General features: G+C 40.4%; 2 protein-coding genes across 3 annotated transcripts in view; one reads left to right on the forward strand and one right to left on the reverse strand.

Moving 5' to 3' along the window:
* Positions 1-1,984, reverse strand: part of LOC139447188 (polypeptide N-acetylgalactosaminyltransferase 5-like) — a 37,123-nt gene extending 35,139 nt beyond the window's left edge. The window contains exon 1 of the mRNA XM_071228401.1: positions 1,963-1,984. The gene's annotated coding sequence lies outside the window, so the exon portion shown is untranslated. The remainder of the gene's footprint in view (positions 1-1,962) is intronic.
* The window catches only part of LOC139447189 (putative ammonium transporter 1), a 57,328-nt gene that overhangs the window by 19,943 nt on the left and 19,410 nt on the right, over positions 1-17,975 (forward strand). The window contains exon 1 of one of the 2 annotated variants that reach the window (XM_071228403.1): positions 15,541-15,700. The exons of the other annotated variant lie outside the window; for it this stretch is intronic. Coding sequence (XP_071084504.1) covers positions 15,586-15,700 — 115 coding nt within the window. The 5' untranslated portion in view covers positions 15,541-15,585. Of the gene's footprint in view, positions 1-15,540; positions 15,701-17,975 lie in introns of those variants that run through there. 2 annotated transcript variants of the gene reach the window in all.

The raw sequence follows: 17,975 nt of genomic DNA on the forward strand, positions 1-17,975 counted from the left end.
CGTGTATAATATTGCCTCACTGGTCTGTGATTATTCCTGTAATAGAAAGTGCAGCCGCGAATAGCTGCAATACTGCAGATGTGGCTTTAAGCAATATTTACTCTCTCACTGACAGTGAAGTATTGTTTCCAGCTTCCTCACACGTTAATGTTTTCACTATCACTGGACATTCATGTACACAATTTATGTTGTCTAATTATAATGAGCACGTTGGGGGCCAAATTTAAAGTACATAGGAAACTGTACCAAAGGGAAAGGACTCTAGGCTACATAGGACTTTGTGTTTGTAAATTACATGATAGCATTTTCAAGCTCAAGTCATAAGTTTCCTAATGCTACTAAGAGAATGAAGAGCATGAAAGAAGCATGACCACCGGACTACTAACATGCGCATGCGCCTTGACCTTATGATATAACGCATGCGCACGGACAGCGTCTAAAAACGAGAACATGAGAACGCAAGATCGCGAGAAAATTAAATGTCGCAATCTCGCGTTCTCGCGATTTCGTGTTTTTGTGGCCTAATTTGACAAGTCGAGATTGCGAGATTTTGCATCATGTCCAAATGTGGCATTCTCGTGTTGTGGACTTTTGACAAAAAGTGCTATGTATCAAAATCACGAGAATGCGAGATCGCGAGAACGCGATATTTTGTCCAAATTTCGCGTTCTCGTGATCTCGCATTCTCGTGTTTTTGGCATATTTAGCTCGCTTCCAAAGGTCGTGATCGCAAGAATGCGAGATCGCGAGAATGTCCCTTACAGTATTCCATACTTTTCTACTCAAATTACATGAATATTTCAGTTGAGGGCCTGGCTAAAGCGTATGTTTTCATGTGTGACGCAAGGCAGTTCGACTTATCAGGTTATAAGCTTACATAAGTATAGCATGGGAAAAAGAAAAGTATTCTATTAATTATACATAATTATTTTCCTACTGTCTAAAATGCATAGTGAGATCTTGAGATTTAGTGTTAATTATTTCGATTGGATATTCCCAAAGGAATAGAGTATTTCATCATCAAGTACAAAAGGATATATCTATATCTTTAATTACCTGTTGTGGTTCGTTGTTCTGTATCGTTTTTGTGTGTCTGTTTGTTGTATAATACCGCAATATTCAATGAATTATCTAGATGACGGCGGTCTGTAAATAATCGAATCTGGACCAGACGATCCAGTGACTGGCATCATGAGCATCGATCTATGCAATTGGGATAAGGTAACATTCGTGAGCCAAGTAGGTTTTTATCGCATCGCGCCTTCACACCGTGCCTTCATCCCAATTGTGAGGATCGATGCTCATGATATTAATCACTGGATTGTCTAGACTCTATTATTGACAGACCGCCGTCATATAGCAGGTATATTGCTGAGCGCGGCGTAAAACAACCAGCCAACAAACCACACCGTGCCTTCCCATCGCGTCCTAACACCATGTCTTCACATCGCGCCTTCACATCGCGTCTTCACACCATGTCTTCACACCGTGCCTTCACAAAGCGCCTCACATTGTTCCTTCATATTGTGGCCTCACTCCGTGCCTTCACGTCGCGTCTTCACACCATGTCTTCACACCGTGCCTTCACAAAGCGCCTCACATTGTTCCTTCATATTGTGGCCTCACTCCGTGCCTTCACGTCGCGTCTTCACACCATGTCTTCACATCGCGCCTCCACGTCCTGCGTTCACTCCGTGCCTTCACGTCGCGTCTTCACACCATTTCTTCACATCGCGCCTTCACATCACTCCTTCACATCTCAGTCCTGACGTCTTCATTTAAGTCACGCGATGATTCGAAGATACAAAAACGACACAGATAAGCCAACATATTTCACAATTGCGTGTTTTGAAGCAGTGAACGAAAGCTTATCCTGTGACTAACAAAAAGTTCCATGTCGCTAACCCGATCACAATCCCCGTAAAATACATAGTAGGTGACATACAACGTGTAATAACCTACCTCTTGGAGCAGCGGCAGCTGTACAGTAGGCGGCCTGAATGTAAAGAGTACGCATATAGGCGCTACCTATTCAAATATATCACTATGGAGATATAGACCGTTGCACGTGAAACACGGATGTAAGACTTCTACGAATCAGAAAATATATGCTTTCCATGAAAAAAGGAATAGAGTCGAAATATATATATATATATATATATATATATATATATATATATATATATATATATATATGTATATATATATGTTAAAAGCGGCGCCGTGAATAAAAAAAAACCTCCACGAGCGCTAGCTTGCGAGATGTTGTAACTAATTGTGAGCACTCTCACGTTCCAAGACAAAATACTTTTTTAAACATATCGTAACACGCCACCAAATATAGGGTTAAACCAGCCACATTTTATTATCCGTACAGTGTTTGATTATCAAAAAAGGTATGCAGTGAAACACAGGATTTACATTAAATTTTATGTTTTATTCAGTTTTGTGACTTTACTCGAAACATTCAACCTGTGCATTGTGAGGTAAAGCTTTCACGTGTAAACCTGTCGAAGTTCGGTGTGGATGGTGTTTGTGACTTGATGTGTTTTCACTGTTTTCTGTCGTAAACGTTACAAGGCATGTGTCCGCCTTTGATGTAAGCAGACTTCTTCGACCTCAAGCAATGAAATAGAGTGCTCCTGTAACCGACGCTTGAGGCGTGAAATGGCGTCGCCGTGGGACAAACATGGAGAAGAAGGAGCCTCAGCGGTGGTTTGAATTGACTGCACTGGGCTGCTAAATGCCACACGCTCACCAACAGGTGTAACTGTGGTCAGGAAACGTTTCAAGGACAAAGATAAATTGCCTCATTTCTTTACCAAAGAAGGGTATTGACATATTTGACAAGTTTAAACAAACTATTTCACCGATCGACAGAGCTAAAAAGGATACACTCAAAATTTACATTTCAAAAAATGGTACGCAAAACAGATATTGCGTGAATAACTTATTTAGTTCGACAAGACAATGCCAACTTATATGCAGGAAACCAAGTACTGAGAGGTAGTTTTGTCATGGTGGAACAAGTAAATGTTCCCAAGGCCGTGTAGGTTTCCAAGATGGAGTTGTCAAGGCGTTTTCAAGGTATTGTAGGTGTTTAAGGTAGTGTAGGTTTTGAAGGTAGTGTAGGTTTCCAAAGTAGTGTAGGTTTCCGAGGTTGTCTGTATATGCAATATAAAGTGATTTCGCCCCTGTTTGTAATAGTCTTAGTTTATAATAGGGTGAAAGCTTACGTATGATCTGTAGTGTAGTACCCAGGTCGGAAACCTACCTGCGACTCTGTTATCTTGTCAAATGTCCCTGTACCACAACCAAGTCAAATTTCGTGGTTTAGGATATGGCCCCCACACCATGACACTACCGCAAATTGTCGAATTTACGTGCATAATGTGGAGCAAAACACTCATATCGACGATGATAAACACGTTGTCTTCCATCTCGCTGGTGAAGAAGAAACCATGATTCATCCCTAAACCACACTCGCCTCCAGTTTCTCAAATTCGAAGGCTGTGAGGTATGCCACCAACGCAACCATCGCTGTCGATGGATCTGTTGCAAACCTGGGACGATAACTGGTCTTCTGGATCGGATTCCAGCCTCGTGAAGATGGTTCCTTACAGTCTGGTCCGATATCCTCCTCAAACCAGGAATGCGTCCGACAGTCCCCGTTGCAGTGGCATTGCGATGACGTAGGTGGAACAGTCGAATGTAGCGAACCTGTGGTTACACTTGGTCGGCTGGTTCTCGGGCGGTCTGCAGTGGAAATGAACTGTGTGTATCAGTCCCAAAGGCGGCTAAGGTGCTGTGGTGGACGTTGGAGTGGCGTGGAACAGAAGACTGCGATTCCATCTTTGGATACATCCTGTGGCGATGTTCCGATCGGCAGCGAGTCTCTGCGTTTTCGAACTTGAACAGAAACCAGTTTCCCCAACGATTTTTTAAAAGAGAGATTCTAAGAGGTTAACAAGACATTTTTAATCTTTTGGATTTATTCTTTTGGAACAAGTTTAACATCCGGATGGTTAAAGCGTATAACAAATATACTTCGAGAGTCTATTACTTATTGTCCTATGTCTGCCATGTGATGTGCCATGTTTTTGCGCAGACAACAAACACAAATTTGTCAGCTCCAACCTGACCATATTTGCAGCCTCTATATCCACCTGTTATTTTTCGTCTCAGCCTTTGAAATTGATAGACAGGACTAAAGTGCAAATAAGACATACCCATGCGCTGGATTCGAAGTTTTGAATACGATATTTGTATTAACGAGACTTGCACTCAAATGTCTAATTGCCACACTGCTAATAATATTTTGTGTTTTGTTGTTAAACAACAAACAAACAAACACGATATGCGCGAATTCCTGGAAGCATGATGACAGTGTAAAGATATGTGCCTCGTTTGGTCAACTATATTCTGACGTGTGCCAACCTGTATCATGCCTAACGAATGTATATGTCGAAAGATCAATGCTGTAGCTTTCTTCATGATTAAATGTGTTTAATCAAGTTTCTTTCAGCGTTTGGTCCCAAGAAAACAATATGCGTCTGCGTATGAGTCTGAGTGACAATAGTAAATCTGACATACCACGTGTGCACGTGCAGTGTTGTGATTGGAGCTTGAATTCTTTGGAAATGACCTTGGGAAATAAATCTCTTACTTTTATTGGCACACATTGGTGTATTTTTCTTTAGTTTCACCTCAAAACAAAATATCTCCTGCATCTGTTTGCATAGTAAATTAGAGTGGGTGAGTGAGTTGGGTTTAACGCCGCTTTTAACAGTATTCCAGTTGTACCGCTTTATGTGGGAGGAAAGAAGTGCAGGTCTTAGACGTTTACCACTTCGGTGAAACCCACGAGCACGGGTATTGTGCTGATAACACTAGAAACATAATCAGGGCGAACCGGGATTCGAACTCACAATCATAGGTTTCTGGCGTGCTTAAGGGACTCCATACCATAGAATCGGTATAATTTTTGTATTAATTATTAAAAAGTAAACATCAAACGTAATATTGTAATAAAATTCTAGACTTTTTAATAGGTCCACTGAATTTGTTTTGGCAAAACAATTTTACGTGTATTAGACTTGACCAAGTTTATGTACTTGTCAAATATACGCCTGCATATTTATAAAATGAAACAACTTCTCGGGGTTTTCTTTTATAATGCCATTATATTCTTATTTTCATAAGTTACAACCGTTTTTATAAACAGCAACCTGTTTTGTCCATATTTACTGCATTGAGTACAGCTTTGAGTACAGCGTTGAGTACAGTGATTTACGCTGTACTGAACTGATGGGAGAGCCAACAGAGATGACGGAGGCAGCGAAATGCGGCAAGGATGGAATAATGTGTTATGGAGTTGCAATTGAGCTACGGTTAGATATAGGCTGCCTTCGTGCTTGCTAATACAGTATATGGGTTTACGAGTGCGTTTGTCTGTCTTACTTTCCGCGCTCTTATTATGAGAGATGTTCAGCATGATCCTTCGTATCAGCTTTCCGTTATTTCTGAACAAGACTGCCATGTCACCATAACGCTATGTCGCCGTACTGAGTTAAACTATTGCAATGTCGTGTCATGGTATCGCCGTGCCGTGTCGTATTAACGCCATGTCGTTGCGTTTTATCGCTATTTGGTTTTTGGTTGTATCGATATATCGCTATATCATGTCGCGATATCGCAATATCGTTTCGTGCCATCGCTTTGTCCTCATATCGCTTGGATATCTAAGGACGAGATAGCGATGGCCCTTGTCAGGCACCATACTATTGCTATGTCGTTGCATGTTATCGCTATTTCGTTTGTTGCTGTATCGCAATATCGCTATATCGTGTCGCGATATTGCAACGTCGTGTCGCACTATCACTTTGGGGAGATATCGCGTGGATATCTCAGGGCGATATAGCGATGACCCTAATCAACCACCATAATATCGCTATTCCGTGTCGCGATATTGCAATATCGTATCGTACTATCTCGTTGTCGCGATATCGCTTTGCTATCTTAAGGCGATATGGAATGGCCCTAATCAGCCACCGTAAGACTCGTTTGGGTTGCTACAAATGCAGACCTTATAATTAAGCGCAACAGGAAAAGTTTACATTTTCGCACCTTTTCTCGCCCATCGTACTGCACCTGTACATCATACTGGCTACATAATGATGAAAGTAAAATATACTACTATTTTTCATGATTCGTGCACTTTACGCTACATCCATTTTCAATGAGGTTAGTTTCGGATTTATGAGTTAAAGCTCTCCACACAATCATGTCCACATGATTATGTCATGAAACCCAGCAATTAAGTCAAAGCTCTCCACACAATCATGTCTACATGATTATGTCATGAAACCCAGCAATATGAGTTAACGCTCTCCACACAATCATGTCTACATCATTATGTCATGAAACCCAGCAATATGAGTTAAAGCTCTCCACACAATCATGTCTACATCATTATGTCATGAAACCCAGCAATCAAGTTAAAGCTCTCCACACAATCATGTCTACATGATTATGTCATGAAACCCAGCAATATGAGTTAAAGCTCTCCACACAATCATGTCTACATGATTATGTCATGAAACCCAGCAATATGAGTTAAAGCTCTCCACACAATCATGTCCACATGATTATGTCATGAAACCCAGCAATATGAGTTAAAGCTCTCCACACAATCATGTCCACATGATTATGTCATGAAATCCAGCAATATGAGTTAATAATCCAGTATGTGTTAATCCAGTATTCTACCAATTCTTCACCCTCGATTATTCAGAGTTTTGTCTCTTCATACTGTTAATTGTAAATACACTGAACTAAGTAGTTCCGTTCAGGAAGTGACGTCAACATCTCCATCTCTGCTATTTTTGAACGGAAATCTCGCTCATGAGTGTTATTTGATTGTATGGCCAGGTTTAATGTCGCTACATGTGTACTTCCATTCCGCCTCAGAACGAAGCAGTGTATATTTTGTGAAAGAATATAAAACTAATCCACTGTATAATCGATTATTATCTGTCAGTCAGAAATCAACATAAATTGAAAAAATTAGATATAATAAAACTAGATTTATATTAGAATAACAAATAACATGATTTTTTTTTTATTAATTGATCAGTACGTGCTAATCTTTAATGTGCTGCTATTTTCACGTTATCTGAACGTTAAGGTTTTGTTTGTTTGCTGTTTTACGCCGCACTCAGCAATATTCCAGCTATATGACGGGGGTCTGTAAATAATCGAGTTTGTACCAGACAATCCAGTGATTGACATCATGAGCATCGATCCACGATATCGGGATCGATGACATGCTTAAACCAAGTCAGCCAGCCTGACCACCCGATCCCGTTAGTCGCCTCTTACGACACGCATAGTTGCCTTTACGGCAAGCATGGGTTGCTGCAGACCTATTCTACCCCCGGATATTCACGGGTCGAACTTTAAGGTGAAGGCTCCCGTCAAATATTTTTTTTGACGCCTTCATTACACAAACTAGATCTCTCACATTCTTTTAAATTGCACGTAAAGAAATTTATTTATCTGCGTTGATACAACACAGTAATAACCTGTATTATGATAGAAAATACAATAACATTGTCTTAATTTTTTATGGAAATAACAAGACTATTAAAAGGAGTTTGAACGACATATCACCACAGATATAAACATGGATATATTGCAGGTGTCTGTTTTCCAACACGTCTGTGTAGATCGACAAAACAATATTGATTACAAATGTAGAAATATAATATTATGTTTGGTGTTTATTCATTCATCAATCTTTATAATTATATGCACTTATCATTTAGAATCCCCATATGTGTAGTTACAACTGCACATCCCGCCATTCCCCGCCAGTACACGAGACAGTCCCCAGTGTGACGTTGTAACTGTGACAGTGACCCTAGCGGACATAGCAGTTACCTGTTCATGTGTTATCTGTTGTCTGTACGAATGTCACAATGTCTTCCCTTGACTTAGTTGTCGTTTTTATCGTATTCTATATTGTACAAGAGAAGTGTAGAATTCACGTAGCTATAGTTGAAACATGAACTTATACAAATATTTAAAATATATATTTGTATGTGTGTATAGAGGTATATAAATCGCACATTACAAATTGAATGAAGAAGGAAGCGTGGTTTATTTCACGATGAAACATTGTTCTACCATGACGTCACTTCCGGAGATACTAACATCCTTAAAGAGGCTGCACGTACTGTCATCTCATATAGGTAATAAACATAAGATTTATGCAAATTGTATTAAAAGGTTTCACGTTTATAACTCCATAAGCGTAAAAAAGCATAGGGAAGAATTTTTCTTATAAACAAATACCTGAACAACAATTTCACGTATTGCCTATTTATGTATTAACGAACAAAAACACAAGTACATGTGCATACAAAAATACTAAATATGTGACATCGTTTAGCCGAAAATGCAACACGCCGTCCATTCTATTATCAGCCAACACGGAATCAGAAGGTCATTTCAAATCGTTTTAAGCCAAAGAACGTATTTAGTTAATCACTCAAATGCCACAGAATCACGGAATCTGACCATATATCTGGACACAACAGACTGGAACAAACGTCTGTGTCACAACACGGAGTAAGAACACAACCCAAATATGGATTAAGAATATATTTATTAAATAAAGTTAAGAATTATGTTGATAATGACGTAACCAACGCACTCACACCCATTCATCTACCTTCCGCTTACTATCACCCTTCACACCCTTCACACACTTCACACTCTTCACACTCTTCACACTCTTCACACTCTTCACACACTTCACACACTTCACACTCTTCACACACTTCACATACTTCACATACTTCACACTCTTCACACCCTTCACACACTTCACACTCTTCACACACTTCACACTCTTCACACACTTCACACTCTTCACACACTTCACACTCTTCACACTCTTCACACTCTTCACACTCTTCACACACTTCACACTCTTCACACTCTTCACACACTTCACACACTTCACACTCTTCACACTCTTCACACACACACACACTTCACACACTTCACACACTTCACATACTTCACACACTTCACACTCTTCACACTCTTCACACACTTCACACTCTTCACACACTTCACACACTTTACACACTTCACACACTTCACACTCTTCACACACTTCACACACTTCACACTCTTCACACTCTTCACACACTTCACACTCTTCACACACTTCACACTCTTCACACTCTTCACACTCTTCACACACTTCACACACTTCACACTCTTCACACACTTCACACTCTTCACACACTTCACATACTTCACATACTTCACATACTTCAACTCTTCACATACTTCACACACTTCACACACTTCACACACTTCACATACTTCACATACTTCACACACTTCACACTCTTCACACACTTCACACACTTCACACACTTCACATACTTCACATACTTCACACTCTTCACATACTTCACACACGCACACACACTGTCCCTCTAACATACACTTTCCAATTACAAATACTTACGGTTACTCAACCCTACTAACAAATACACAAATATTGCGCTAATGCTCTATCTCCTAAATCCCTACTAATACATCTATATACCATTGCATGAATATCAGAATATATTAATACATTAATGTCATCTTGACAGTCTGTTACAACTGTTTTATTTTGGTGGGAATTGTTTTCTGAAGTAATCCACGTATAGACTTCACTTAGAATTTCACATACAAATAGTTTTACAGTATTTTTATTCCGCTCTGAGTCACAATAATGACCGAATTGACATACAGTGAAACTCACAGTCGAACAGTTAGCGCGCTGTTTACAGATAAACACTCTTAATAGGGGTGGAAATGTCTGTGTAGTAAGTTTATCAATATTCCAACAATATCACGGCGGGGGACACCAGAAATGGGCTTCACACATTGTGCCCATACCCGGGTCTTCGGCGTGACGAGCGAAAGGCTTGAACCACTAGCCTACCGCCCCTATTTCAAGTTACGAAGTCTGCTAAATGTGATATTTTACTTCACGAGAGGATTGTACAATATGTACAAAGTATCTACATTTATCATATTCATATCTCTATATTGAAATTATTGCTGTAGTGACCTCCAACATGAGACATTGTGTGATGTTTTCAAATTTGATGTGATACGATAATTAGTCACGTGAGGGTTCACATGTTTTTGGACTTCTCTGTGTATTAAAACAGTTCTCAATCTAAACTTTAATAGTTTCATGATCATATTACATTATGGACGCAACTCCTTTAAATCCGTATGGAGTGGCTCATACATATTTTGTCTACAATTTTTAAATGCAATTGTGATGAAACTCATACACACAATCTGCCAGCCAAACTGCCCAACATCACCGACATAACTGTGTTCTTGGCTGACTCCAGTATTTCAAGCAATTAGTTTAAGGGTAATTGTTAAGGTCATGCCGCCCCACTGACTTTCTCTGAATGTGCTGTGAGCCGAGTGGGTTGAATGAGATTATTGTATTTACAAAGCGACGAGTGTGTGGCTGACTGTACTGAAAGAGCTAGTATATTTATGTGTCACTCGTTACATAAGCTTTTCGTCACTATATGGCTTAAATAATGCCCATGTGACTACTTAAACTGTGTATACATGTATACAGAAAATGGAAACTCATTTAATTTACAACTAACGCCCAGATATAATGATTATGGGACAGAATAAAACCATTAATACATTTACAGTAAACTACGTTTATGACGAACACGCTTATAACGAACTGACAGATATAACGAACTTACTTTTTTGTCCCGATTATTTGCTGTTGTTATGCTGTATATATGCTTATAACGAACTACGGTTATAACGAACTAAAATTAGAGGTCCCTACGGTTCGTTATAACCGTAGTTTACTGTATACATAAAACTGATACTGATCGTATTCTGTACAAAACAGTATTATACATGGTAATATACTGTAAAATAGTTAATATAATCTTCATGAATTACATTGTAAATTGTTTACGTTTATAAATTTTGCCTACTGTTATTTACATTATTTCGGTCAACCCCACAGTTATCTATTTTTTTGTGTGGGGCGATGTTAAAATGTCATTAAGGTTATTATTACAGGCAATATTTACAATACTATTTCTCCACGAATTTTTATACTAAATAGTTTCTTGCTCACACCGTATAGGGGTATCAGTTTCATCACTGAGCTTTATATAGAGTCTAAAATAGTGTATATGCTATTTAACTACTGATGATATATATAATATATCAACGAGTGTTGATATATTTGATATCAAAAGACACGAGGGTGAGATTTTATTTATCATCCAACATCATTCGTCCAACTTTTTCAGCTTGTAGACAGTATCAATTACTTGACCCACGATACGATATACGATAAACGTAGGCCCATTTATCGATACGCCACGATACGGAACGCAAATCTCAAGTACAACGTTTCCTCGCTATTGTGCCTTTCGATAAATCGCTAACTTGGTTAAAGCGCGCGGTAACGCATGGCTCCCAAAAACGTACTTACATTTTTAATAAGCTCAGGTTTTACACCGACAGATGTTTTTCCCCATCTCAAAAAACATTATCAGCTGATCCCTGCAAGCACATAACAATGGAAATACCTGTCAGCAAATCCGAACTGAAGCATGCAATTCAATACCATTATCATACAATCTTGATATTAAAACGTGTTCATTGTATATCTGGACTTATGTTATGTGAAATCGTGTGTGAAGAGATACAGATAGACTAACATATAGTCTCTGAAATGAACATATCGTACAGAAAAAAAACCAGTTGTTCAGTTATCTTAATAAAAATCTAATAAAAAGGGAGCCCAGTGATTCTCTTCATTTTCAGATTTCCTGATACTGCAGTAATCTAGACTTGCCAAACATTATAGACTTGCATAGGCTGTAGTTGATATAAATGTATCAGGGTCTGTAAGACAGACTAAGATGCAGCAACCACGGTCAGATTATCGCTTTTGACGCATTGAAACGAACTTCAGTTGCTATAGAATGGATACATATATTAAAAATGCCATACTTTGACTCGTTAAAAGTCATATTTGTGGCAATTTGGCTAATACATGTAGCACGGGAAGTCCATAGGGTGACTGGTCAAATTGTTCCATGCGTAAATATATCCTGCAACAGCAATCACCAGTACCAAAATGCTACACTTGTGGTTCTTATAATTTTAAATATATATATAATAAAATCTGCAACTAAGGTAACACGCTATTGGAATATATTATTCCTGATAAAACAATAATTTCAGATACAATTTCTTCGACCATTGCATCAAAATTCTTTGACGTTGTATCACTGGTGGAGCACATTCATTATTTTCTGGTGTTTGAACTTTGAATTGTTTTTAAGGAAAGTTAGAGAAAAGTCCACTTTGAAGCTGAACAACTTCAGTAGTCTTGTTATTATAAAACTTTTTTGACTATTCCAAAATCTTGAAAGGTGCAATCTTGACATAATTTAAGTCTTGTTTTTTTTTTATCATTGCGTATCGAGATACGTATCGTTTCGTGACCAGAATATCGAGATGCGTGTCGCATCGTGACCTTCCTGTATCGTTGCAGCCCTAGTCTAAGGTGTAAAAAGTACTGCTAACAGCTTCAGTAGCAGAGCCATTAGTGATGTCATTTGAATGTGACGTCGTGGTGACAATGACATCACAATGGTCTGCACAGTACTGTGATGCAATTTCATTGCAGCGATATCTACAATGTTGATATCGCTTGAGCTCATCCAAGCGATATCTCCTTTGGGAGCCAGTTTTGGATGATAAAAATCTCATATCTCCGTTCGAAACTACATTGGAAGAGCGCTTTGTGATGCCAAGGAAATACATACTTTATTGGTATTTATACCCCAAATCCCCGATCCATAATACATAACTGGTTCAACAAGGGTTTCATATAGTTTCTTAAACACAAGTTATGGCATACCTCAATCAACCTTAAATTTTGCAGTTGAAGATGATAGAAAGCGAATCGCAGATTTATACAATTCTCTAACAGTCTTCTTCATGTCTAGGTTCTCATGTAACCCTATGCATAGACCAAGGTATCTATGAAGTTCAATATAATCAATTGTAAAACCGTTAAATTTAAATTCAAACTGTGATTTGTGTTGTACTACTCCGGACGTATGCCGGTTTTATAGCGTTAGCCCACTGAGATACCATGCAGCATACTGACTTCGGGCCGACCAGACCTTCTTTTCTCCCATTCATACCGAGCGCCAGCCAAGGTCAATATAGGCACAGTCATTTGACTTTAGTTTGGTATGACCCTGCCATGGTCTCCCGACAGGGGTTCTATTCACTACACTACAGAGGCGACTTGGAAAGAGATGGTGTAACTGTTTTGAACAGCACTAGTACTGGGAATGCGGCACGTCAGCTTGATGACATATCGATATATATATATAGATATATAGAACAATTCCAAAAGAATTATTACATTCTGTCATTAAATTGCAACATATGTACTGAGTGTGTTGTCAAGGTTGCCGTAGTATAACTTGTAACTGGAGTATACAAGTGTGATGCTTCCATACGCCACAGGGTCTCATCAGCACTGGATAAGGGTATCACTGTTATATACACATTGGACCCACATTGTCAGCACAACGGACTCCAGAACACATTTACTAAAACGTTTTTGAATGAAATTGAAACGTATTATCATTTTTCATTATCTGACAAACTGGTGACTTGCCCGTCTTTGCTAAACGTAACACGTGACGCACTTCCTCTGAAGATACAGGTGTATTAATGTCTCCACCGCAGTCTCTATTTACACAACAGTTGACCAAGTCCATAAGATGCATTTGCCCATGCCACTGATACAGTATGTGTGTACGTGACAGTCATCCTGCAGTTTCATGAAAAAAAAAATCTTCCTATCATAGGCTCGCTGTAAAAGGCGACTATGCTTGTCGACTAACGGGATCGGGTGGTCAGACTCACTGACTCAGTTGATGCATGTCATTGTATCCCAATTGCGTGGATCGATGCTCACGATCATGACGTCAATCACTGGATTGTCTAGTACAGACTCGTTTATTTACAGACCGCCGTTATATAGCTGGAATATTGCTGAGTGCGGCGTAAAACAACAAATAAAAAAACAAATCCTACACCAACCTTGCCGATCTTCCACCACAGATATCACTGTGTCGAACCTACATACCCATGTGGTTAGTTTAATAGCAGGTATGGGATTCTACTTGACTACATTGTAGGGGTGGGGGCACGGGTGGCCAAGTCGTCAAAGGCGCCGCAATTCGCTTTGCAGAGTTGCGTCCCTTGGGCACGCCAGAAACCTATGATTGTGGGTTCGAATCTCGGGTCGCGCCGATTGTTTTTCTAGGTTAGTCAGCACCATACCCGTGCTCGTGGGTTTCACCGAAGTGGTAAACGTCTAAGACCTGCATTACTTGGGGCTTCCCCCCACCCCCCCCCACCCCCACCCCCCCACCCCCCACCCCCTATTAAGCTGACACGCCGTGATATGACTGGATTACTGTAAAAAAGCGGCGTGAAACCCCAACTCACTCACTCACTCACTCATTGTAGGGGTAGATAACCTACTGTTCAGAAAAGTGTTCTTTAATACCATTAACTCACACAGGCGTCCGGTTACAGATCGTCTAATAAATGTTCACCACTGCACTGTAAACGGGAGAGTAAGCGCCGGTTCTGACATCATAACGCCCTCATTCTCATTAAAATTTGGCCTTAGTTCTCGCTCTCGCTAAACGAAGATCTGAGGACATCCCATTAAGGGTCACGTCAGAACGACCTTTCATCCAATCAGAGCGTCGTTTACCAGATCATGAAAGTGATGTCAGAATGTGTTTTCTAATCAAGCAACCACGAAATATTTATTCCGAACAACAGTTATGGGTTTTCTGATTATATCCATTCAATTTAGGCCATCTATTAGCCATTCCAAAATGTTCTTATCAGTTTTAATTATTTTTAATCGAGAATATGTCAAAATATGTTTCGAAGCGTAGGCGCCAGTTTGAAACTTGTGTCGTAAAGCTCGAGAAAACTGCCTTCTGATTGGATAATGTCGATTTCGTGTCAGTCATTTCATTGTTCGGTCAAAATTCGCGAAAGGTCGTTCTGACATGACCCGTAATGGAATGTCCTCAGATCTTTGTTTAGCGGTAGTGAAAACTAAGATCTGATTTGAATGAGATTGTAACGCCCTACACCTCAGTGTCTTGAAACTGGTTCTCCCTTGTGATCTTTTTCAGTATCAATGTTTACGATCAACCCACCGCCCACAATAGCTTGAAACACATGCTTCGTAAAGGCATTGATACACCACGTGCTTCACGCATGGCACAGCGTTCACCAGAGCGTGGCCACCTGGCCTACCTGAGATACACAGCCAATCGCCTGCAGTTTAAGCGCTTGCAATAATCATCAGTTAAAGGGCTATTGGTTTTCATTTCGTAAAGTTTTGCGCAGTAGCGAAGACCTGGTGACAACAGACGTATCAACAACATGGCGGTCGTAAACGTAACATGGGAGCAGTATACGAGTCTTCAAAAGGGTTTGGATGACCTTAAAATTAATCTGGATCAGTTCTTCCTCATTGTGATGGGCATGGTAGTGTACTGTAAGTACAAATTTGTTCTTGTTGTATCTGTGTTGTATGCATTACGTAAAATCAAACGGCGGGGAGTAAGTAGTCTCGAAAATATGTCGTTGGAGTTTCCATCGAATGAAAAAAGCAAAATAGTTGTTAACATTTTATGATAGGATCACTGAAAAGCATTGATCTTTTGGGGTGGCCTTGTGTTTAAAGTATTCACGTGTCACGCCGAAGACCCAGGGTAGATTCCTCACAAGGGGTACACTGCGTGGAGCCCCCTTTTTGGTGTCACCCGTCGTGCTATTATTGCGGTATGATGCTAAAAGTGGCGTAAATCGATACCACTCACTCCAACACCCTAAATGTATCCCAGCCAAGTTCGACCGCCTCCGTGGTCTAGAGGTTGAGCGTCCGCCCGGAGAGCGGAAGGTCCAGGGTTCGATCCCCGGCCGCGTCATACCAATAGACGTTCAAAGATGGTACTTGTTGTTACCCTGCCTGGCGCTCGGCATTAAGGGACTAAAAAAAGGATTGGTCCGCTTGGAGTCAGTATACTGTGTCTGAGTGGGGTATTCACGTTAAACTGCGGCATGGTATCTCAGTGCGCAAGAACTATAAATCGGCATCAGTCAGGATCAGTACACGCACGCACGCACGCACGCTCGTGCGCACGCACGCACGCATGCACGTCGCTATATAAGTGCAATAATCTTGGACCCGACGTTAAACCCCATTTCAACTCACCCAGCCAGGTTCGACTTTGTTGCAACGTTGTCTGTTGATACATGTTCCCTTTTTAAATAAAGTAAATGACACAGTGTCATTCTCTCTATTTTTTCTATGTAACTCTCCCTTCACTACAGCCTCTGGCTATTGTTGTGACATGTGCCACAGTATTTCGTGAGTTGGACTTGTGTTCGATACCAGTGTATTGTACCGGGACGTCGACAAGCGCCACGTAAGCATTGCTGTGAGACGGACCTGTCAGTACATTTCTCTCTTCAGTTCTACTGTCAATCGTTTTCAGACACGAGACTTTATAGTCCACTAAAAGGGATGCCTGCCACACATTTTGTGTACACAATGACCCCTACTTGTGTAGACTGTCAGTTATTTTTCACAGTAGGACACAATCACTTTTACTGTTAACCGTGGGAAGTGACTGCAGTGAACGTTGGTTCAGTAAAAGGGTACCCGTCAGGTTGCATTTTATGTTTTTTTATGTTCTAGATGCATTTGCACTACATCGTATCCATACTCTGACTGTTGATGAGATATACATATATAATATCGACAGATGTTAATTTGCCGTAGTTCTTCATATAATGTATGACCCGCGAAGATCCCGGGTAGAATAGGTCTTCAGCAACCCATGCTTGTCTTAAAAAGCGACTATGCTTTTCGACTAAAGGGAGGCGACTAACGGGATCGGGTGGTCAGGCTCACTGACTCAGTTGATGCATGTCATTGTATCCCAATTGCGTGGATCGATGCTCTTGACGTCAATCACTGGATTGTCTAGTACAGACTCGCTTATTTACAGACCTCCGTTATATAGCTGGAATATTGCTGAGTGCGGCGTAAAACAACAAATAAACAAACAAATCCTACACCAACCTTGCCGATCTTCCACCACAGATATCACTGTGTCGAACTTACATACCTATGTGGTGAGTTTAATAGCAGGTATGGGATTCTACTTGACTACATTGCAGGGGTGGGGGCACGGGTGGCCAAGTCGTCTAAGGCGCCGCAATTCGCTTTGCAGAGTTGCGTCCCTTGGTCACGCCAGAAACCTATGATTGTGGGTTCGAATTCCGGGTCGCGCCGATTGTTTTTCTAGGTTAGTCAGCACCATACCCGTGCTCGTTGGTTTCACCGAAGTGGTAAACGTCTAAGACCTGCATCACTTCGGGCTTTCCTCCCACATTAAGCTGACACGCCGTGATATGACTCGAATACTGTTAAAAGCGGCGTTAACCCCAACTCACTCACTCACTCATTGTAGGGGTAGATAACCTACTGTTCAGAAAGGTGTTCTTTAATACCATTAACTCACACAGGCGTCCGTTTACAGATCGTCTAATAAATGTTCACCACTGCACTGTAAACGGGAGAGTAAACGCCGGTTCTGACTTCATAACGCCCTCATTCTCATTAAAATCTGGCCTTAGTTCTCGCAATCGCTAAACATAGATCTGAGGACATCCCATTAAGGGTCACGTCAGAACGACCTTTCATCCAACCAATCAGAGCGTCGTTTACCAGATCATGAAAGTGATGTCAGAATGTGTTTTCT

This window comes from Haliotis cracherodii, unplaced genomic scaffold, assembly GCF_022045235.1.
Source record: "Haliotis cracherodii isolate W230 unplaced genomic scaffold, xgHalCrac1.p SCAF_7, whole genome shotgun sequence".
Classification (NCBI taxonomy): Eukaryota; Metazoa; Mollusca; class Gastropoda; order Lepetellida; family Haliotidae; genus Haliotis; species Haliotis cracherodii.